General features: G+C 56.5%; 1 protein-coding gene across 7 annotated transcripts in view; it reads left to right on the top strand.

Moving 5' to 3' along the window:
• SLC35F5 (solute carrier family 35 member F5) overlaps nucleotides 1–23629 on the top strand; it is a 42055-nt gene extending 18426 nt beyond the window's left edge. For 5 of the 7 annotated variants that reach the window (XM_029072912.2, XM_029072907.1, XM_029072902.1 and 2 more), the window contains 10 exons: nucleotides 1496–1686; nucleotides 4214–4295; nucleotides 7188–7275; nucleotides 11014–11078; nucleotides 11172–11276; nucleotides 13290–13449; nucleotides 14068–14158; nucleotides 16785–16939; nucleotides 18382–18469; nucleotides 23069–23629. In XM_029072912.2, the coding sequence (XP_028928745.1) occupies nucleotides 1496–1686; nucleotides 4214–4295; nucleotides 7188–7275; nucleotides 11014–11078; nucleotides 11172–11276; nucleotides 13290–13449; nucleotides 14068–14158; nucleotides 16785–16939; nucleotides 18382–18466 (1022 nt within the window). In that variant the 3' untranslated portion in view covers nucleotides 18467–18469; nucleotides 23069–23629. The other 2 variants (XM_029072881.1, XM_029072896.2) reach the window with 2 other exon arrangements.
• Nucleotides 23630–23972: the final 343 nt, after the last annotated feature.

The raw sequence follows: 23972 nt of genomic DNA, 5'->3' as shown, positions 1-23972 counted from the left end.
CCAGAAGGGGGGAGGCAGACGACAAAATAAAATCAAGCAAGTAGATGGGCATCGAAGGCACATGAGGGAACTGAGGCTCAGAGAAGTGAAGCGACTCACCCAAGATCCCACAGCGGGCAAGTGGCGGAGCCGGGATTAGAACCTAGGTCCTTCTGACTCCCGGGCCTCAGTGTAGTAATAAGTCATAAAAAGGATAATCGTGGCATTTGTTAAGCACTTACTATGAACCAAGCATTGTCCTAAACGCTGATGTAGAAACAAGTTAATCAGGTAAGACACAATCCCTGTCCCCCGTGGGGCTCACAGTCTCCATTTACCAGATGAGGAAACCGAGGCACAGAGAAGTGAAACGACTCGCCCTAGGTCCCACAGCAGACAGGTGGCGGAGCCGGGATTAGAACCCAGGTCCTTCTGATTCCCAGGCCCGGGCTCTACCCACAAGGTCACGCCGCCGCTTCTGGGAAATAGCCTTATCAGGCCCTTTCTGGAGCAGGAAAACCGAGCCTGGTCCGTTTGGGAATTTTCTCGTCTGTGATACAGCTTAGAACAGTGCTCTGCACATAGTAAGCGCTTAACAAATACCAACGTATAGGGTGATCAGGTTGTCCCACGTGAGGCTCACACTCTTAATCCCCATTTTCCAGTTGAGGGAACTGAGGCCCAGAGAAGTGAAGTGCCTTGTCCACAGTCCCACAGCTGCCAAGTGGCAGAGTCGGCGTTCGAACCCACAACCTCTGACTCCCTAGCCCGGGCTCTGTCCACTGAGCCACGCTGCTTCTCGTGAATGAATCAGGCCCTTTCTGGAGCAGGAAAACCGAGCCTGATCCGTTTGGGAATTTTCTTGTCTGTGGGTGAGAGGAGGGCTTTCTTAGGGACCGTGTCCAACTCGATTTGCGTATTAATAGTAATAATGATAACTCTGGTGTTTGTTAAGCGCTTACTGTGTGCCAGGCACTGTTCTAAGCGCTGGGGTGACTGTATCTGTTACCGCTTTATCCATTCCAAGCGCTTAGTACAGTGCTCTGCACATAGCAAGCGCTCAATAAATACTATTGAATGAATACAAGCAAATCGGGTCGAACCCAGTCCCTGTCCCACGTGGGACTCTTGTCGTAACCACCCCATCGCTTAGTACGCTGCCAGGCACCACGTGGTAACCACGTTATAACCCCCTTAATAATAATAATGATGATGATATCCGTAAGCGCTTACTATGTGCCAAGCACTGCTCTAAGCGCTAGGGGAGAGACAGGGTCATCGGGTCGTCCCCCGTGGGGCTCACGGTCTTCATCCCCGTTTTCCAGATGAGGGAACCGAGGCCCAGAGAGGTGACGTGAGTAGATTAGAACCCACGACCTCCGTCTCCCCAGCCCGGGCCCCTTCCCCGCCGCTCCTCACAGCTTCTCGTCCCATCGCCTAGTACAGCGCCCGGCACGCAGGAAGCGCTCGGCCGGTCCCCCGTTTGTCCTTACTCTCTCCTCCGTTTCCCGCCCAGCCGCCAAAAAGTCCCGGGTGCGGTTCAGCAACATCATGGAAGTCCGACAGCTGCCCTGGAGCGCCGGGGCCGAAGCCGACCCCCAGCCCGCCGCCCCGCCGGACCCCCGCCAGCCAGGGGTCGCCCCCAAGGCCCCGGACAAGCTGTCGCCCTCACAGGTGGCCAAGATCAGCTTCTTCTTCTGCTTCGTGGTAGGTCCGCCGTCCGCCAGGGCCCCGCCGACATTCGGTCGGATTTACCGAGCGCTCACTCTGTGCCGAACGCTTATAATAATGTTGGTATTTGTTAAGCGCTTACCCTGCGCGGGGCACTGTTCTGAGCGCTGGGGGAGATACAGGGTCATCGGGTGGTCCCACGGGAGCCTCACGGTCTTCGTCCCCATTTTCCAGATGAGGGAACGGAGGCCCAGAGAAGCGAAGTGACTCGCCCACAGTCACCCAGCTGACAAGCAGCAGAGCCGGCATTCGAACCCGTGACCTCTGACTCCCAAGCCCGGGCTCTTTCCACTGAGCCACGCCGCTTCTCGTGACTTATGTGTCAGGCACTGCGCTGGGGTAGAGACAAGTTCATCAGCTTGGACTCGATCCCCGTTCATTCAGTCGTATTTATTGAGCGCTTACTATGGGCAGAGCCTGGACTAAGCGCTTAATAATGATAAGAATAGTGGTGTTGGTCAGGTGTTGATTAAGTGTCAAGCACTGTTCTAAGCGCTGGGGTAGAGACGAGTTCATCAGGTTGGACTCAGTCCCTGTTCATTCATTCGATCGTATTTATTGAGCGCTTCCTGTGGGCAGAGCCTGGACTAAGCGCTTAATAATGATAAGAATAGTGGTGTTTGTCAGGCGCTGATTGAGTGTCAAGCACTGTCCTAAGCGCTGGGGTAGAGACGAGTTCATCAGGTTGGAATCAGTCCCTGTTCATTCATTCGATCGTATTTACTGAGCGCTTCCTGTGGGCAGAACTGGACTAAGCGCTTAATAATGATAATAATATGGTATTTGCCAGGTGCTGATTGGGTGTCAAGCACCGTTCTGAGCGCTGGGGTAGAGACGAGCTCATCAGATTGGACTCAATCCCTGTTCATTCGATCATATTTACTGAGCGCTTCCTGTGTGTAGAGCCTGGACTAAGCGCTTAATAACAATGATTATAATAATGGTATTTATAGGGTGCTGCTTAGGTGTCAAGCACTGTTCTAAGCACTGGGGTAGAGACAGGTGACTCGGGTTGGACCCAATCCCTGTTCGTTCGATTATATTTATTGAGCGCTTACTATGTGCAGAGCCTGGACTGAGCGCTTCGTAATTATAACGATGATAACGATGGTATTTGTAGAGTGCTGCTTAGGTGTCAAGCACTGTTCTAAGCGCTGGGATAGAGACAGGTGAATCGGGTTGGACCCAGTCCCCGCTCATGTATTTAATCGTATTTATTGAGCGCTTACTGTGTGCAGAGCACTGTACTAAGCGCATGGGAGGGATAACTCAGCAATAAGCAGACCCATTCCCTGCCCGGAGCGAGCTTACAATCTATCAATCGGTGGCATTTATTGGGTGCTTACTGTATGCAGTCAGTCGGTCGTATTTATGGAGCGCTTCCTGTTTGCAGAGCACTGTGCTGAGCGTTTGGGAGAGTACAGTAATAATCATGCTGGTATCTGTTAAGCGCTTACTATGTGCCGAGCACCGTTCTAAGCACTGGGGTAGACACAGGGGAATCAGGTCGTCCCACGTGGGGCTCACGGTCTTAATCCCCATTTTCCAGATGAGGTCACTGAGGCACCGAGAAGTGAAGTGACTCGCCCAAAGTCACCCAGCTGACAAGTGGCCGAGCCGGGATTCGAACCCATGACCTCTGACTCCCAAGCCCGGGCTCTTGCCACTGAGCCACGCTGCTTCCCCAGTAAAACAGACACAGACACCGCCCATAATAAACTTACAGGTTTGGAAGAGTACAGCATAACAGCGTTGGTAGACACCGCCAATGTGGAGCACTGGCTTAGGAGTCAGAGGTCACGGGTTCTAATCCCGCTCTGCCGCCTGTCAGCTGTGTGACTTTGGGCAAGTCACTTCACTTCTCAGTGCCTCACTGACCTCATCTGGAAAATGGGGATTAAAACCGTGAGCCCCATGTGGGACAACCTGATTCCCTTGTAATAATAATAATAATAATAATAATGTTGGTATCTGTTAAGCGCTTACTATGTGCAGAGCACTGTTCTAAGCGCTGGGGTAGACACGGGGGAATCAGGTTGTCCCACGTGGGGCTCCCGGTCTCAATCCCCATTTCCCAGATGAGGTAACTGAGGCACAGAGAAGTGAAGTGACTTGCCCACGGTCACACAGCTGACAAGTGGAAGAGCCGGGATTCGAACTCGTGACCCCTGACTCCCAAGCCCGGGCTCTTTCCACTGAGCCACGCTGCTTCTCTAGCCACGCTTGTATCTCCCCCAGCGCTTAGAACAGTGCTCGGCACATAGTAAGCGCTTAACAAATACCAACATTATTATTATTACAGCCTGCAGATCGGTGGTATTTAATGAGCGCTTGCTGCGGGCGGAGCACTGTACTGAGCACTTGGGCGAGCACAGTCCTCCGGAGTTGATAAACGTGATCCTTTAGGAGAAGGCCAGATTCGGCCGAAACCCAAAATGGAAAGAACACGGATTAAGTCCTGGGTTAACTGGGCTTTTGTTTGATTTTTCTTTTTCCCCCTCAGTGGTTTCTGGCCAACCTTTCTTACCAAGAGGCCCTTTCCGACTCTCAGGTCGCCCTCGTTAACATCTTGTCTTCCACTTCGGGTAAGCGATTCCCCCCGGGGAACGGGATGCCTTCCGGTAAGCGATTCCCTCAGGTAGACGGGATGACCTCTGGAAGGCGATTCCTCCAGGGAGACGGGATGACTTCCGGTAAACCATTCCCCCGGGGGGACGGGATGACTTCCCGTAAGCGATTCCCCCGGGGAACGGGATTATTTCAGGTAAGGGATTCCCCCCGGGGGGGACGGGATGACTTCCCGTAGCGATCGCCCCGGGGAACGGGATTATTTCAGGTAAGGGATTCCCCCGGGGGGGACGGGATGACTTCCCGTAAGCGATTCCCCCCCCCCGGGGAGACCGAAAGACCTTTGGTAAGCGATTTCCCCGGGGGACGGGAGGACTTCTGATAAGCGCTTCTGCCCAGGGGACGGGATGACTTCCCGTAAGCGATTCCCCCCAGGGAACGGGATTACTTCATTCATTCAAAAATATTTATCGAGCGCTTACTATGTGCAGAGCACTGGACTAAGCGCTTGGAATGGACAATTCGGCAACAGATAGGGACCATCCCTGCCCAACGACGGGCTCACGGTCTAATCGGGGGAGACGGACGGACGAAAACGAGACAACATTATCACGATAAATAGAACGAAGGGGTTGGACATCTCGTTAACAAACAAATAGGGGAATGAAAATATAGACAAATGAGCAGAGTGCTGAGGGCGGGAGAAGGGAGAGGAGCAGAGGGAAGGGGGAAAGGATTAGTTCCGGTAAGCGATTCCCCCGGCGGGACGGGATGACTTCTGGTAAGCGATTCCCCCGTGGGGACGAGATTACTTCCCGTAAGCGATTCCCCTGGGGAACGGGGGAACGGGTTGACTTCCGGTCAGCGATTCCCGGGGCGGGGGATGGAATTTCAGTGGGTGTCCATTCATTCATTCATTCATTCATTCAATAGTATTTATCGAGCGCTTACTAGGTGCAGAGCACTGGACTCAGCGCTTGGAATGGACAAATCGGTCACAGATAGAGACGGTCCCCGCCCTTTGACGGGCTTACGGTCTAGTCGACGAAACACCTCGCCCTGATGCTTCCCGAGTTCCACCTGTTGGGCGTCTTTCCTAGGGCGTCAAAGGAATGGACCGGTCAATCAGTCACTACTATTTTTTGAGCACTTTCTACGTGCACCGCGTTGCCCCGAGCACCTGGGGCAGCGCAGGATTAATATTTAAGTGCTTACTACGGGCCAGGCACTGTAGTAAACGCGGGAGTGGGTGCACGCTAATTGGGTTGGACACGATCCCCGTCATTCGTTCTCTCATTCATTCAGTCGTATCTATCGGGCGCTTACCGTGTGCAGAGCACCGGACTAAGCTCTTGGAAAGTACAATTCGGGAACGAATAATAATAATAACGATGGTATTTGTTAAGCGCTTACTATGTGCCGAGCTCTGTTCGCAGCACTGGGGAAGGTGCAAGATCATCAGGTCGTCCCCCGTGGGGCTCCCGGTCCTCATCCCCATTTTCCAGATGAGGGAACTGAGGCCCGGAGAAGTGAAGTGACTCGCCCAAAGTCACACGGCTGACAGGTGGCGGAGCCGGGAGTCGAACCCACGACCTCTGACTCCCAAGCCCGGGCTCTTGCCACTGAGCCGCGCTGCTTCTCTAATGGAGACGATCCCTGCCCAACAACGGGCTCACAGTCCAGAAGGGGGGAGACAGACAACGAAACGAAACAAGTAGACGGGCATCGATAGCATCAAAATAGATAAATAGAATGGTAGATATAGACACATCATTAATCAAATAAGTAGAATAATAAACCTGTACAAATATAGACAAGTGGTAGTGTGGGGGGAAGGGGGGAGAGCAGAGGGAGGGAGTCGGGGCGACGGGGAGGGGAGGAGGAGCGGAGGGAAAGGGGGGCTCCGTCTGCATCCCACGTGGGGCTCCCAGTCTTCATCCCCATTTTCCAGATGAGGTCACTGAGGCCCAGAGAAGGGAAGTGAGTTGTCCAAGGTCACACAGCAGACAAGCGGCAGGGTCGGGATTAATGATAATAATAATAATAATATTGGTATTTGTTAAGCGCTTACTCTGTGCCGAGCACCGTTCTAAGCGCTGGGGGAGATACAGGGTCATCGGGTTGGCCCCCGTGAGGCTCACGGTCTTCATCCCCATTTTACAGATGAGGTCACTGAGGCCCAGAGACGTGAAGTGACTCGCCCACAGTCGCCCAGCTGACAAGTGGCAGAGCCGGGATTCGAACTCATGACCTCTGACTCCCAAGCCCGGGCTCTTGCCACTGAGCCACGCTGCTTCTAAGGGCAGGGCTCTTATCTGCCAAGTGGATGGTCCTCTCCCAAGCGCTCAGCACAGTGCCCTGCACATAGGAGACGGTTGACTCCTCGAGGATCCTGTCTACTAATTGGGGAAGCAGCGCGGCTCAGTGGCAAGAGCCCGGGCTTGGGAGTCAGAGGTCCTGGGTTCGACTCCCGGCTCGGCCACTTGTCAGCTGTGTGACCGTGGGCGAGTCACTTCACTTCTCTGGGCCTCGGTTCCCTCATCTGGAAAATGGGGATGAAGACCGGGAGCCTCACGGGGGACGACCCGATGACCCCGTATCTCCCCCAGCGCTTAGAACGGTGCTCTGCACATAGTAAGCGCTTAACAAATACCGACATTATTATTATTATTATTATTATTACTAATTCACTGCCCCCTTTCAAAGCCCTCCCGAGAGGTCCCCTCCTCCGGGAGGCCTTCCCGGACCGAGCCCCCCTTTCCCTCCGCTCGTCCTCCCCTCCCCGTCGCCCCGACTCCCTCCCTCCGCTCTACCCCCCTCCCCGCCCCGCACCGCTTGTCTATATTTCTTCAGATTTATGAATCTATTTATTTTATTAAATTAATGATTTTATTTTATGTGCCCGGCAGGCCTCTTTACCCTCCTCCTGGCCGCGATCTTCCCCAGCAACGCCGGAGACAGGTTCACGCTCTCCAAACTGCTCGCCGTCCTCTTAAGGTACGGACCGGCCGGCGGGGCCGGGGGGGATGGCGTGGGCGCCCGCCGCGGGACGTGCCGAGCGCCTGGGAGACAAGGACGCCCCGGCGTTGGCAGACGCGGTTCGGCCCACCGGCGGCTACTCTCGGCACTGTGCTGAGCGCCCGGGAGAGTTCAGTAATAACAGTGTTGGAATTTATTGAGCGCTTACTATGTGCGGAGCGCCGTTCTAAGCGCCGGGGGAGACACAGGGTCATCGGGTCGTCCCACGTGAGGCTCCCAGTCTTCGTCCCCATTTGACAGATGAGGGAACTGAGGCAGAGAGAAGTGAAGTGACTTGCCCACAGTCACATAGCTGACAAGTGGCAGAGCTGGGATTCGAACCCATGACCTCTGACTCCCAATCCCGTGCCCTTTCCACTGAGCCACGCTGTTCCTCCCTATATGGTAGCGTTAGGAGCCCCGTGTGGGCGGGGACTGTCTCTCTCTGGGGCTGAATTGTACTTTCGGAGCGCTCGGTACAGTGACTGGATGAATGAATGATCCCCACCCTCAAGGATCTAGGGGCTGAGCACTGTACTGAGCGCTTTGGAGAAGAGGGTGGAGTCAGCGTCCGTTCGCAGCGGGGCTCGGGAAAGAGGCCGGGCTTGGGAGTCAGAGGGCGTGGGTTCTAATCCCGGCTCCGCCGCCTCTGTACTGGGTGACTTTGGGCGAGTCACTTCACTGGGGCTTCGCTCACCTCATCTGGAAAATGGGGATGAAGACCGTGAGCCCCACGTGGGACAACCTGATCACCTTGTATCCCCGCCAGTGCTTAGAACAGTGCCTGGCACATAGTAAGCGCTTAACAAATACCGTCATCATTATTATCCAGTTTATTCAATCTGTGGATTGAGCGCTTACTGTGTGCAGAGCACAGTACTAAGCGTTTGGAAAGAACAATTCGGCGACCGATAGAGACGATCCCTGCCCAACAGCGGGCTCACGGTCTACACAACGATCCCTCCCCTCAAAGAGTGACTGTCTACTGTGTGCATATAATAATACTAACTATGTGCCAAGCACTGTTCTAGGCGCTGGGGTGATAATAATAACGTTGGTATTTGTTAAGCGCTTACTATGTGGTGAGCACCGTTCTAAGCGCTGGGATAGATACAGGGCCATCAGGTCGCCCCACGGGAGGCTCACAGTTAATCCCCATTTTCAGATGTGGTCACTGAGGCCCAGAGAAGCGAAGTGACTCGCCACCAGTCCCACAGCTGCCAAGTGGCGGAGCCGGGATTCGAACCCGTGACCTCTGACTCCCAAGCCTGGGCTCTTTCCACTGAGCCACGCTGTAGATACGGGGTCATCCGCTTGTCCCACGTGGGGCTCCCAGGCTTCACCCCCATTTGACGGATGAGGGGACTGAGGCCCAGAGAAGTGAGGTGACTTGTCCAAAGTCACCCAGCGGACAAGGGGCGGGGCCGGGATTAGAACCCGTGACCTCTGACTCCCAAGCCCATGATGATGATGGTATTTAAGGGCTTACACTGGTCAAAGCCCCGGGGCAGATAAGCTAATCAGGTGTCCCACGTGGGGCTTAGAGGCCGAGGTGTCTAGTGCATAAGGGGATGCAGAAGGGAGGGAGAATCGGGTGCGGAGAGGAGGATTTGACTCAAGAACAAACCTGGTCTTCTCCCTGTCTAGACTGCAAGCTCATTTTTTCGTTTGTTCTTTGTATTTTAGTACTATTTGTTAAGCGCTTACTATGTACCAGTCACTGTAGTAAATAATAATAATAATGCTGGTATTTGTTAAGCGCTTACTTTGTGGCCAGCACCGTTCTAAGCGCTGGGGGAGATACAGGGTCATCGGGTTGTCCCTCGTGAGGCTCCCGGTCTTCATCCCCATTTTCCAGATGAGGTCACTGAGGCCCAGAGAAGTGAAGTGACTCGCCCACAGTCCCACAGCTGCCGAGTGGCGGAGCCGGGATTCGAACCCGTGACCTCTGACTCCCAAGCCCGGGCTCTTTCCACTGAGCCACGCTGCTTCTCTAACAGATAGAAGCTCAGGTTGGACGAAGTCCCGGTCCCGCGGGGGGGGGCTCCCCGTCTTCATCCCCGTTTTACAGAGGGGGGAACCGAGGCCCAGAGGAGTGAAGGGACCCACCCCGGGTCCCCCAGCGGAGAAGCGGCGGAGCCGGGATTAGAACCCAGGTCCTTCGGACTCCCGGGCCCGGGCTCTACCCGCTGGGCCGCGCTGCTTCTGTTGTGGAAAGGGACCGTGTCCGCCAATTGTGCCGTATTGGACTCTCCCGAGCGCCGGGCACAGCGCTCCGCGAACGGCGAGCGCTCAATAGATGCCGTCGATTGATGGATCGGTCGATCCGACACCTCGGGCCCCCAAGACTCAGCTCCTCGTGGACAGGGAGCGCGTCTACCCGCTCGCTGACGCTGTCCCCTCCCGAGCGCTCGGGAGAGGATAATGGAACAGTAGCACGGTTACATTCCCCGCCCACCACCAGCTTACAAGCTAGAGGGGGAGTGTCTCCGTTAAGCGCTCACTCTGTGGCGAGCACTGTGCCGAGCACCGACGCGGACGCGAGATGATGAGATGGACCCTCTGCCTGCCTGCGCGACCGCCTCCCCGTCTGATCGACCGACCGCTTGACCGACCGACCGACCGACCGACCGCCTCCCTGCCTGCCTGATTGACTGCCTGTCTGCCTCCCTGACCGGCCGCCTGACCGACCGCCTGACCGACCGACTGACCGCCTCCCCGCCTGCCTGCCTGATTGACTGACCGACTGACTGCCTCCCTGACTGTCTATCTACCTCCTGCCTCTACCTGACTGACTGCTTTCCCGCACGGCTGGCTGACTGACCGGCCGACGGCCTCCCCGCCTGCCCGCCTGACTGATTGACTGCCTGCGTGCCTCCCTGGCTGCCTCCCTCCCTGCCTGCCTGACCGACCGACCGACCGGCTGATTACCTTCCTGCCTGATTGATTGACTGTCTTCCTCCCCACCTGCCCGACTGACCGACTGGCTGCCTCCCTGCCTGACCGACTGACTGACTGACTGACTGCTTCCCTGACCGACTGACTGACTGACCGACCGACCGCCTGCTTGCCTGCCTGACTGATTGACTGCCTGTCTGCCTCCCTGACTGCCTCCCTCCCTCCCTGCCTGCCTGACCGACCGACCGACCGACCGACCGATTACCTTCCTGCCTGATTGACTGTCTACCTCCCTACCTGCCTCCCTGCCTGACCGACTGACTGTCTGACTGTCTACCTCCTGCCTCTACCTGACTGACTGCTTCCCTGCCTGCCTGCCTGCCTGACCGACCGACCGACTGACTGCCTCCCTGCCCGCCTGTCTCCCTGCCTGCCCGACCGACTGACTTCCTGACTGACTGACCGACTGCCTGCCTCCCTGACTGACTACCTCCCGCCTCTACCTGACTGACCGCCTCCCTGCCTGCCTGATTGAGCGACCGACTGCCTCCCTGCCTGCCCGACTGACTTCCTGACTGACTGACCGTCTACCTCCCCGCCTCCCTGCCTGCCTCCTTGCCTGCCCGACTGACCACCCGAGTGATTGACCGTCTGCCTCCCTGCCTCCCAGCCTGCCGGATTGACCGACTGTCTGCCTCCCTGCCCTCTGACTGACCGACCGACTGACTCCCCGCCTGCCCGCCTGACCCACTGACTTCCCGACCGATGGCCTGCCTACTTCCCCGCCCGCCCGCGTGACCGCGCCTCTTGGTCCCGCAGCATCGGCGGCGTCGTCCTGGTCGACCTGGCCGGCCCGGACTCCTCGCCGAAAAAGGACGCCCTCGGTACGTCGCGGGCCGGGGCCGGGGGCCGGGGGCCGGGCGGGGGCCGGGGGCCGGGCGGGGCCGGACCGGGCGACCCCGCCGTCCCGTCCGCAGGGTCGGCGTGGTCCCTGGCCGGGGCGGCCCTCTACGCCGTCTACATCGTCATGATTAAGAGGAAGGTGGAGCGCGAAGACAGGCTGGACATCGCCATGTTCTTCGGTAAGAAATAATAGTAATAATGTTGGTATCTGTTAAGCGCCTACTAGGTGCCGAGCACCGTTCTAAGCCCTGGGGGAGATACGGGGTCATCAGGTGGTCCCCCCCCCCCCCCGGGGCTCACAGTCTTCATCCCCATTTTCCAGATGAAGGAACTGGGTCACAGAAAAGTGAAGAGGCCTGCCCAGAGTCACACAGCTGACAAGTGGAGGAGCCCGAATTATTATGAATAATAATAATAATAACGATGGTATTCGTTAAGCACTTACTACGTGCCGAGCACTGTTCTAAGCATTGGGGTCGATACAGAGCAATCAGGTCGTCCCCCGTGGGGCTCCCGGTCTTCATCCCCATTTTCCAGATGAGGAAACCGAGGCCCAGAGAAGTGAAGCGGCTTGCCCAGAGCCACACAGCCGACCAGCGGCGGAGGCGGGATTAGAACCCATGACCTCCGACTGCCAAGCCCGGGCTCTCGCCGCTGAGCCGCGCTGCTTCTCTAGAGCGGGGGGAGCGAGTCGGGGTGACGCAGAGGGGAGGGGGAGCTGAGGAAACGGGGGCTTTGACCCTTCCGCTCGCCTCTTTCGGCCCCTGTGGGCATTCATTCATTCATTCAGTAGTATTTATCGAGCGCTTACTATGTGCAGAGCACTGGACTAAGCGCTCGGAACGAACAAGTCGGCGACGGATAGAGACGGTCCCTGCCGTTTGACGGGCTTACGGTCTAATTGGGGGGCAGGGAACTCCTCCACCAGCTCTTGGGCATTGCCTTCTCCCAAGCGCTCAGTACAGTGCTCTGCACGCAGTAAGCGCTCAAGAAATACCATTGATTGACAGGGAATGTGGGCAAGTGGGAAAGGAACGTGTCTACCCACTCTGTGGCAGTGTCCTCTCCCAAGCGCTCACCACAGTGCTCCGCACACAGTAAGCGCCCCATAGAGCCCGCCGATCGATACACTCATGTGGGAAGACTCGGCAAGCTTCTTGCGGGAAGGCAGCGGTTCTAATGATAGTGGTATTTGTTAAGCGCTTACTATGTGCCAGGCCCTGTTCTAACCCCAGGGGATCCAAGGTCATCAGGTCGTCCCGCGAGGGGCTCCCAATCTCAACCCCATTTTCCAGATGAGGTCACGGAGGCCCAGAGAAGTGAAGTGACCTGCCCCAGGTCACACAGCAGACCAGCGGCGGAGCCGGGATTAGAACCCGCGACCTCTGACTCCCGAGCCCGGCCCCTTTCCCCTAAGCCCCGCTTCTCCGGCGGCCGGGTCTACCCACTCCGTTGCCTTGTCCTCTCCCAAGCGCTCGGTACGGCGCCCTGCCCGCCGCGGGCGCTCCGTGAACAGCCTCCGTCCGTTCATTCGGTAGTATCGATCGAGCGCTTACTATGTGCGGAACACCGCACCGAGCGCTTGGAATATACAGTCGGGCAACAGATAGAGACGATCCCTGCCCGACGACGGGCTCACGGTCTGATCGGGGGAGACGGACGGACGAGAACGAGCCGACGTAATCGCGATGAATAGAACGGGGGGGATGGACACCTCGTTCACAAAATAAATAGGGGGATAAAAATATGGGTAAATGAGCAGAGTGCTGAGGGGAGGGGAAGGGAGAGGAGGAGAGGGAAAGCGGGGAGAAGAGGGTTTAGCTGCGGAGAGGCGAAGGGGGGGAGAGGGAGCAGAGGGAGAAGGGGAGCTCGGTCCGGGAAGGCCTCTCGGAGGAGGTGAGCTGTAAGTAGGGATTCGAAGAGGGGAAGAGAACGAGTCCGGCGGAGGCGAGGCGGGAGGGCCTTCCGGGACCGCGGGAGCACGCGGCCCGGGGGTCGACGGCGGGACGGGCGAGACCGGGGGCCGGCGAGGAGGCGGGCGGCGGAGGAGCGGAGCGGGCGGGCTGGGCGGGGGAAAGAGACAAGGGAGGAGAGGTAGGAGGGGGCGAGGGGACGGACGGCCTCGAAGCCCAGGGTGAGGAGTCTTCGACGAGGCGGCCCGGGGACTCACCCCGGCCGCGTGCGTCCCGCAGGATTCGTCGGACTGTTTAACCTCCTCCTGCTGTGGCCCGGTTTCTTCGTCTTCCACTACGCCGGATGGGAGGCCTTCGAGCTCCCCAGTAGGCTGGTGTGGTTCTACATCTTCCTCAACGGGCTGGTCGGGACGGTCCTCTCCGAGTTCCTGTGGCTGTGGTAGGTGCCCCCGGGGACCCCCGACCTGGGGGTTTAAAGGGAGAGGAGGGAGGGAGACACCGGGGGGGGGGGGGTCCCCGCTCCCCGTCGGGCGGCGGGCGATGCCGGCGGCTTTCATTCATTCGGGGGTATTTATTGAGCGCTTACTACGGGCAGAGCGCTGGACTGAGCGCTTGGAACGGACAGTCGGGCGACAGATAGGGACCGTCCCTGCCCAAGGACCGGCACCCGGTCTCGTCGGGGGAGACGGACGGACCGAAACCGGATAACATAATCACGATAAATGGAATCAAGGGGACGGACAGCTCGTTAACCAAATAAGTAGGGGAATAATAACCTTGGTGTCTGTTAAGCGCCTACTAGGTGCCGAGCACTGTTCTAAGCGCCGGGGTGGACACAGGGGAATCGGTTTGTCCCACGTGGGGCTCCCGGTCTTCATCCTCATTTTCCAGAGGAGGGAACGGAGGCCCCGAGGAGCGAAGCGCCTCGCCCGCGGTCACGCAGCCGACAGGTGGCCGAGGCGGGATTCGAACCCGTGACCTCTGACTCCAAAGCCCGGGCTCTTTCCACTGAGGCACATAAAAATAATAAATAGGCTGTCGCTTCGGTTCTTTTCAGGGGCTGCTTCCTCACGTCCTCGCTGATCGGCACCCTGGCCATCAGCCTCACCATCCCCCTGTCCGTCATCGCCGACATGTGCGTCCGAAAGGTAACGAAGCCCCCCGGCGACGAAGCCCCCCCGGCGAGGGAGCGGCGCTTAAAGTCGTCTCCCGAAAGGGCGGGGGATGGAGCCGGTGGGGAGGAAAGAACGGCCTGGTTCCCCCCTTCCACCCCCCCCCCCCCCCCCCGTTTTCCCTCCCTCTTCCCACTCCTTCAGAACGGCGAAGAACAGTGCCGGGCACATAGTAAGCGCCTAACGCAGCAGCGTGGCTCAGTGGAAAGAGCCTGGGCTTTGGAGAAAGAGGTCATGAGTTCGAATCCCAGCACTGCCACCTGTTGCCGTTGTTTTTACGAGACGTTCTTCCCCTCGACTCTATCTGTCGCCGTCGTTCTCGTCCGTCCGTCTCCCCCGATGAGACCGTGAGCCCGTCGGACGACGGGGACCGTCTCTGTCTGTCGCCGACTTGTTCCTTCCGAGCGCTCAGTCCAGCGCTCCGCACATAGTAAGCGCTCAATAAATCCTATTGAATGAATGAATGAATAAAATGGGGATGAAGACCGTGAGCCCCACGGGGGACGACCTGATTCCCCTGTGTCTCCCCCAGCGCTTAGAACAGTGCTCGGCACATAGTAAGCGCTTAACAAATACCAACATTATCATTATTCTTATTATTATCCTTCAGTCCTATTATGGAGCCCTTACTGTTTGCAGAGCCCTCTACGAAGCGCCGGAATAATGACGGGATTTGTGAAGTGCTCACTGTGCGCTAAGCACTGGGGGAGTATTCGAGGCCAGCGGGTTGTCATTCATTCATTCAATAGTATTTATTGAGCGCTTACTATGTGCAGAGCACTGGACTAAGCGCTTGGACTGGACTGATCGGTAACAGAGAGAGACGGTCCCTGCCCTCTGACGGGCTCACGGTCTAATCGGGGGATTTATTAATTATAACATAAAGTCTAATTGTCCCCCGTGGGGCTCACGGTCTCCGTCCCCGTTTTCCAGATGGGGTGACTGAAGCCCGGATTGGGGAAGTGGCTTGCCCAAGGTCACACGGCAGACAAGTGGCGGAGCCGGGATTAGAACCCACGACCCCCGACTCCCAAGCCTGGGCTCTTTCCGCTAAGCCACGCGGCCTCTGTTAAGCGCTTGCTATGTGCCGGGGGCGATCCAAGCTAGTGAGTGGTCGTGGGTTCGAATTGCGGCTCCGCCACTTGTCCGTGTGACTGTGAGCAAGTCACTTCGCTTCTCGGGGCCTCAGTGACCTCATCTGGAAAATGGGGATGAAGACTGGGAGCCTCACGGGGGGACAACCTGATGACCCTGCGTCTCCCCCAGCGCTTAGAACGGTGCTCTGCACATAGTAAGCGCTTCACAAATGCCAACATCATTATTATTGTTCATTCAGTCGCATTTTGGGAGCACTTACTGTGTGCAGAGGACTGGACTGAGCGTTGGGCAAGTACGATTTGGCAACGAAGAGACGATCCCCGCCCACGCCGGGCTCACAGTCAAGGAGGGGGGAGACGGGCATCAAAATGAGTAGACAGGCATCAGTAAGCATCAATAGAAATAAATAGAATTAGAGATCTAGCCACATCATTAATACAATAAATTGAATAATAAACACGTACAAATATAGACGAGCGGGGCGGGGAGGGGGTAGAGCGGAGGGAGGGAGTCGGGGCGACGGGGAGGGGAGGAGGAGCGGAGGGGGGTGGGGGGGCTTGGAAGAGAGTTAGTTTGGAGGCCGTGAGGAGGGAGGGGGTTCCGGGCCAGAGGCAGGACGTATTGGACTCTCCCCAACGCTTAGTACAGTGCTCCGCACACAGTAAGCGCTCACCAGATGCGACTGAATGAATGAAGTTCGGGACACGGTCCACCTGGGGCTCCCAGTCTTCATCGCCGTTTTACAGATGAGGGAACCGAGGCACAGTGAAGTGGAGTGACCCGCCCGAGGTCTCTCAGCCGACGAGCGAGTGGTGGATCCTTCCCCCTCCCGGGCCGGGGCTCTTTCCACGGGGCCGCGCTGCTCCTCTAAGAGACGCGAAGTGACTGGCCCCAGGCCACACAGAGGACGAGGGGCGGAGCCGGGATTAGAACCCAGGTCCTTCTGACTCCCAGGCCCGGGCTCTACCCACCGGGCCGCGCTGCCCTCGCCGGCGGCATCGTCCCGGACGGCGGCTCCGCCCGTTCTTCCCTCGCCACCCCGTCTGCCCTCCTCTTGTGGCCCGACGGAAAGAACGCGGGCCTGGGAGTCGGAAGGTTCTGGGTTCTAATCCCGGCTCTGCCACTTGTCCGCTGCATGACCTTGGGCAAGTCCTCTCTCCGGGCCTCGGTTGCCTCATCTGGAAGACGGGGAATGAGACGGTGTCTGTATCTCGAATTCTGTTTATTCCTACCGACGCTCTTGATGCCCGTTGACTTGTCTCGCCGTCCGTCTCCCCGCTTCTAGACCGTGGGCCCGGTGTAGGCAGGGATGGACTCTCTTTGGTGCCGAATTGGACTTTCCAAGCGCTTAGTACAGCGCCCTGCACCCAGTCGGCGCTCGATAAATACGATCGAATGGAGTGACCCACCCAAGGTCACCCAGCGGCGACGGGGCGGACGAGGCTGGCCTTTCGGAGGCCCCGTCTCCGCGCCGCTGATGGGATTTTCCCTTCTCCCTCTCCAGGTGCAGTTTTCCTGGCTGTTCCTGGCAGGGTCGGTGCCGGTTTTCCTCTCCTTCGTGACGGTCACCCTGTTGTGCCACTACAATAACTGGGATCCGGTGACGGTGGGCATCCGAAGGGTCTTCGCCTTCATCTGTCGGAAGCACCGGATTCAGAGGTGACGGGGGGATCGCGGAAATTCAGCGCATTAATTAATAACAAATTAATAAATTTGTTAAGGGCTTACTGGGTGCCAAGCACTGTTCTAAGCACTGGGGGAGATGCAAGGTGATCAGGTTGGCCCACATGGGGCTCACGGTCTTCATCCCCATTTTCCAGAGGAGGGAACTGAGGCCCAGCGAAGTGAAATGACTTGCCCAAGGTCACACAGCAGACAAGTGGCAGAGCCAGGATGTGCCGCGCACTCTACTAAGCTCTGGGGTCGTTACACGATGAGTGCGTCGGACACAGTCTGTGTAGTAATAATAATAACAATAATAATAATGACGGTGTTTGTTAAGCGCTTACTATGTGCCAAGCACTGTTCTAAGCGCTGGGGGGAGATACAAGTTAAATTAGGTTGGACACGGTCCTCGTCCCCTGAGGGGCTCCCAGTCTCCATCCCCATTTTCCAGATGAGGGAACTGAGGCCCAGAGAAGTCAAGTGACCTGCTCAAGGTCACCCAGCAGACAAGTGGCAGAGCCCGGGATTAGAACCCAGGTCCTTCTGACTCCCAGGCCCGGCCTCTACCCACTGGGCCCCACTGCTTCTCTCCTTATGTAGAGTCTAAGCTCCTGGAGGGCAGGGATTGGGTCTGCGAAGTCTGTTTTCCTCTCCCAAGCGCTCAGTACAGCGCCCTGCACACCGTAGACTATCATTCATTCATTCAATAGTATTTATTGAGCGCTTACTATGTGCAGAGCACTGCACTAAGCGCTTGGAACGGACGGTTCGGCAACAGGTAGAGACCGTCCCTGCCCAGTGACGGGCTTACTGTAAAATGGGGATGAAGACTGTAGCCCCACATACCTGATGACCTCGTATCTACCCCGGCGCTTAGAACAGTGCTTGGCACATAGTAAGCGCTTAACAGACGCCATCATTATTATCATTATCATTAAGAGGACCTGGGTTCTAATCCGCCTGTCCACTGTGTGACCTTGGCTGAGTCCCTTCGCTTCTCTGGGCCTCAGTTCCCTCATCTGGAAAATGGGGATGGGGCCCGGGAGCCACACGGGGGACAGGGACCGCGTCCAGCCCGATTGGCTCGTGTCCACCCCACCGTTTGGAACGGTGCTTAATACGTAGTAAGCGCGTAGCAGATATGGTCATTATCCGTCAGTATCATCATCATTCAGTAGTATTTATTGAGCGTTTACGATGTGCAGAGCACCGTACTAAGCATCGTTATGAAAAGGAAATAAACGACGGCTGCGGACGTCAGCGGTTTGGGGCTGGGCCACCTCGATCATCCCGTCACTGGCCCCCGGGGAAACGCGCGGCTCGAACTGTCCCCGGAGGTCCGCGAGCCCCCCTCCGTTATCAGTACACTGCAAGCGCTTAGCACAGTTCTCCGCACCCAGTAAGCGCTCAGTACCGTTGAATGAATGAATTCTCAGATTCTCCGAAGACGGCGAGCACTGTCAGAGCCTCATCCCTCTGCACGACACCCAGCCGGAAGATGAGACCGGCTGCTCCTCGTGATCCGTAAGTCCGCCCCCCGCAGCCCCGCTCTCTCGGGTCGGTCGGTTTTTCTTTCAACGGTTCGTTCGGTCGTTCGGTCGTATTTATTGAGCGCTTACTCTGGGCTGAGCCCTGTGCTAAGCACTCGGAAAGGCCAAATGGGCAAGAAAGAGAGACGATCGCGACCCAACAACGGGCTCACGGTCCAGAAGAGGGGAGACAGACAGCAGAACAAGGAAACAGGCATCGATAGAAATCAATAGAAAGATATAGATACATCGAAACAAGGAGACAGGCGTCGATAGAAATAAACAGAATTATAGATATAGAGGCATTAAAAAACGGAAACGGGCATCGATAGAAATAAATAGAGTTAGAAATATAGACTCGTCAAAACAAGGAAACAGGCATCAGTAGAAATAAATTGAATTATAGATATAGAGTCATTAAAACAAGGCAACAGGCATCGATAGAAATAAATAGAATTAGAGATATAGATACATCAAAACAAGGAAACGGGCATCGATAGAAATAAATAGCATTAGAAATAGAGATAAATCGAAACGAGGAAACAGGCATCAATAGGACTAATAGGAATAGGAATAACAGAATTATAGGAATAAGAGAATAATAGGAATAATAGAATTAATAATGTTGGTATTTGTTAAGCGCTTACTATGTGCAGAGCACTGTTCTAAGCGCTGGGGGAGATACAGGGTCATCGGGTTGTCCCACGTGAGGCTCACAATCTTCATCCCCATTTTACACTTTACAGATGAGGTCACTGAGGCCCAGAGAAGTGAAGTGACTTGCCCACAGCCACACAGCTGACAAGTGGCAGAGCTGGGATTCGAACCCATGACCTCTGGCTCCCAAGCCCATGCTCTTTCCACTGAGCCAATGCTTCTCTAATATATTCTAATACAATTCTAATATATAATATAATTCTAATATAGAATTATGGATATAGACTCATTAAAACAAGGAAACAGCCATCGATAGAAATAAATAGGATTATAGATATAGATACATCGAAACAAGGAAACAGGCATCAACAGAAATAAGTAGGATTATAGATGTAGATACATCGAAACGAGGAAACAGGCATCAGTAGGAATAATAGAATTATAGATATAGACTCATTAAAACAAGGAAACAGGCATCGACAGAAATAAATAGAATTAGAGCTATAGATACATCAAAACAAGGAAACGGGCATCGATAGAAATAAGCGGGATTATAGATATAGACTCATTAAAACAAGGAAACAGGCATCGATAGAAATAAATAGAATTAGAGGTATAGACTCATTAAAACAGGCATCAATGGAATTATAGATATAGATACATCGAAACAAGGAAACAGGCATTAATAGAAATAATAGAATTAAAGATATGGACTCATTAAAACAAGGAAACAGGCATCGGTAGAAATAAGTAGGATTAGAGATATAGATATGTTGAAACAAGGAAACGGGCGTCGATAGAAATAATAGAATTATAGATATAGACTCATTAAAACAAGGAAACAGGCATTAATAAAAATAAATAGATTTATAATTGTAAATACGTACATATATGCACAAGCGCTGTGGGGCGGCGGGTAGAGCGAAGGGAGGGAGTTGGGGCGACTGTTAAGCGCCTACTATGTGCCAGGCATTGTGCTAAGCACCGGGGCAGCGTGGCTTACTGGGTAGAGCCGGGGTCCGGGAGTCAGAAGGTCATGGGTTCTAATCCCGGCACCGCCACGTGTCTGCTGTGTGACCTTGGGTGAGTCACTTCTCTGGGCCTCAGTTCCCTCATCTGGAAAATGGGGATTCAGAGCGTGAGCGCCACGGGGGACGGGGACCGGGTCCAACCTGATGACCTCGTATCTCCCCCAGTGCTTAGAACAGGGCTTGGCACAGAGTGAGTGCTTAACAGGTACCATAATAATGATTATCATTATTAGAGGGCAGACCATTCATTCAATCGTATCGAACGCTTACTGTGTGCAAAGCAGTGTGCCGAGCGTTTGGGAGAATACGGTATGGCAACGGATAGACGCGATTCTCTGCCCACGGCGAGCTCACAGTCTGGAGGGGGAAGAGGGAGAAAAGGGATCGAATTCTCATTTTTTAAGCGAGGAAGCCGAGGCCCAGAGAGGGGAAGCGACTTGCCCAAAGTCGCCCAGCGGGGAAGCGGCAGAGGCAGGATTAGAACCCGGGTCTGGGCTCTTTCCACCGGGCCAGGCTCCTTCCCGCCGCTTCTGACTCTTCCAACCCAGAATGGGCTTCCCACCCTTCCACCCGTTGGTCCATTCACGCGTTCAGACGAATTTATGGACTAAAAGCTCGGGAGAGGACGATTTAACGACGGACAGAGACATTCCCTGCCCGCAGCGAGCTCACAGTCCGTGTTCTCAGAGACCCCCTCGCCCCGTCGTTCGTTCAGTCGTATTTACCGAGCGCTGACTGGGTGCGGAGCGCTGTAGTGAGCGCTTGGGAAGCCCAGTTCGGCACCGAAGAGCGACCAGTCCCGCCCCCAGCGGGCCCACGCTCTAGAAGGGGGGAGACGGGCAGCGAAACGAGTCATCGGGCCTCGAGGGCATCGGCGGGAATAAAGAGAATTAGTCATCCATTCAGTAGTATTTATTGAGCGCTTACTATGTGCAGAGCACTGTACTAAGCGCGCGGAATGGACAGTTTGGCAACAGAGAGAGACCGTCCCTGCCCGACGACGGGCTGACGGTCTAGGAGGGGGGAGACGGACAACGAAACCTAACAGAACGAAACAAAAACCGGAACACGTCAACACCCGACACTGACGCCGTCTCATTCCCCATTTTCCAGATGAGGCAACTGAGGCCCAGGGAAAGGACTCGCCCAAGGCCATTCAGCAGAAACCACTCCCACAATGCTCTGGGTTCTGAGACCTGGGCCCCCGCCCCGCCAAAGTAGGCCCATAATGCTCTGCGTTCTGAGGTTTCCGCGCCCCCTCCTCCCCGTCGGAAACATTCCCGTCGTCGTCCTCCTCCTCCTCATGATGATAATGACGGTATTTGTTAAGCGCTTACTATGTGCGAAGCACTCTTCTAAGCGCTGGGAGGTCATCAGGTCATCCCAGTGGGGCTCCCAGCGGCGTGGCTCGGTGGAAAGAGGCCGGGCTTGGGATTCAAAGGTCATGGGTTCTAATCCCGGCTCCGCCACGTCAGCTGGGTGACGTCGGGCGAGTCGCTTCGCCTCTCTGGGCCTCGGTGACCTCCTCTGGAAAACGGGGAGGAAGACCCGGAGCCCCGCGGGGGACGACCCGATGACCCCGTATTCCCCCCGACCGCTCAGAACAGTGCTGGGCACATAGTAAGCGCTTAACAAAGGCCGTCGTCGTCATTATTCCCGTAACGCCCTGGGTGCTAAGATGCTCCCCACCGAAGATATCCCCATGATGCACCAGATTGTGCGATTTCCCGCCTCAAGAACGGTCCCACGATGCTTTGGCTGCTGAGATCCCCTCCCCAAGAACATTTCCCATAACGCTCTGGGTCCTGAGCATCTCCCCCAGCACCGTTCCCATAATGCCCCGGGATCTGAGACCCCCCCCCCCCCGCCCACCCCCATCGTCCCCCAGAGCGGCCCCGCAGCCTCCCAGGGTTGACAGCTTCCCGGGTTGACCTCCCTCGGCGGCTCCGAACACAGTCCGTCGATCGGTCCGTCCATCAGTGGTATTTATTGAGCGCCTCCTCTGCGCAGAGCACCGTGCTAAGCCCTCCGGAGAGGACGCGCTAACGGACCTGGTAGACCCACACCCTGCCCACAAGGAGCTTACGGTTTAGAGGGGGACACTCAGTGGGAGAGAGCCCGGGCTTGGGAGTCAGAGGCCACGGGTTCGACTCCCGGCTCTGCCACTCGTCAGCTGGGTGACTGTGGGCGAGTCACTTCACTTCTCTGGGCCTCAGTGACCCCATCTGTAAAATGGGGATCAAGACCGCGAGCGTCACGGGGGACAACCCGATGACCCTGTATCTCCCCCGGCGCTTAGAACAGTGCTCTGCGCATAGTAAGCGCTTAACAAATACCAACATAATTATTATTATATTAATATAAATAAATCACCGAGGGAAATGGACCTGAGTGCCGAGGGGGGCGGGAATAAAGACTGTGAGGTCACTGCGGGCAGGGAATGTGTCCGTTTGTTGTTAGAGAAGCAGCGTGGCTCAGTGGAAAGAGCCCGGGCTTGGGAGTCAGAGGTCACGGGTTCGACTCCCGGCTCTGCCACTCGTCAGCTGGGTGACTGTGGGCGAGTCACTTCACTTCTCTGGGCCTCAGTTCCCTCATCTGGAAAACGGGGATGAAGCCCGGGAGCCTCACGGGGGACAACCCCATGACCCTGTATCTCCCCCGGCGCTTAGAACAGTGCTCTGCGCCTAGTAAGCGCTTACTAAATACCAACATTATTTATTATTATTATTTACATGGTCCTCTCCCAGGCGCTCAGTACAGTGCCCCGCCCGCGGTAAGCGCTCAATCGCCGCGACAGAACGAGTGACTGAATGAAAGGGAGCGAACGCGAGGAGGACGCGGAAGGGAGCGGGAGAAGGGGAACGGTCGGTTTCTCTGAATCCTTTCTTCTCCTAACGCGTCCCAAGTGACCCACGACCCGGAAGAAGCCACCGGCGAGGACGTCCCCGGGTCGTCTCCCACGCCGTCCCTCGGCCCGGCCCCGGACGGAGACCCCGACCCCCGGGAAGAGCCGACCTCCGGCGACCTCTCCGGGGAAAGGCCCCGGATCTCAACTTGGGATTCCCCGAAGCCCTCGACGGGACGTTGGTTTTCCCCTCCTGCCCCGCCTGCCGTCGAGGGGGCCGTCGCCGCCTCTGACCTCCGACCCCGGAGCGGGCCGCACCGCCGCCCGACGGGCCCGAGATCCGTCCCGGCGTCGGCCCCCCCCGACCGTCCGCCAGCTGCCCGGAGCGGGATCGGGATCCGCCGCGCGCTCCGGGGCCGGGCCGGAGAGGGGGAGTCCACACGGTTGTCTTTCCTGGGGCCCGACGGGTCTTCCCGGAGCCGCCGAGGGTCCCGGCTGGCGATGGCGGGAGTCGGAGCCGAAACGTCGCTCTCCGCGGTCTCTCTACGCCGGGGAGGGTTTTCCGGGACGGGATCGACGGCGGGATGGAGCCCCGGGGGAATAAACGGCCAGAGAAACGTGACCGTCGTCGTCGTTGTGCTCGTTAATAAATGAGAGCCCGGCCCGGTCGGGCCGCCGGAAGCGGGGAAGGGAAGGACTCCCGGGGGGTTCGGTTCGGTCTATATATAGACAAGCGGTGTGGGGCGGGGAGGGGCGTAAAGTGGAGGAAGGGAGTCGGGGCGATGGGGAGGGGGAGCGGAGGAAATTCATGCATTCAAAATCATTCATTCGTACTTACTGAGCGCTTACCGTGTGCGGAGCGCTGTACTAAGCGATCGGAAAGTCCAGTTGAGCCAGAAAGAGAGACGATCCCAGCCCACGACGGGCTGACAGTCTCGAAGCGGGGGAGTCAGGCAGCAAAACCA

This window comes from Ornithorhynchus anatinus, chromosome 1 (assembly GCF_004115215.2).
Source record: "Ornithorhynchus anatinus isolate Pmale09 chromosome 1, mOrnAna1.pri.v4, whole genome shotgun sequence".
NCBI classification, from domain to species: Eukaryota; Metazoa; Chordata; class Mammalia; order Monotremata; family Ornithorhynchidae; genus Ornithorhynchus; species Ornithorhynchus anatinus.
This window is presented reverse-complemented; position numbering and strand designations above follow the sequence as displayed.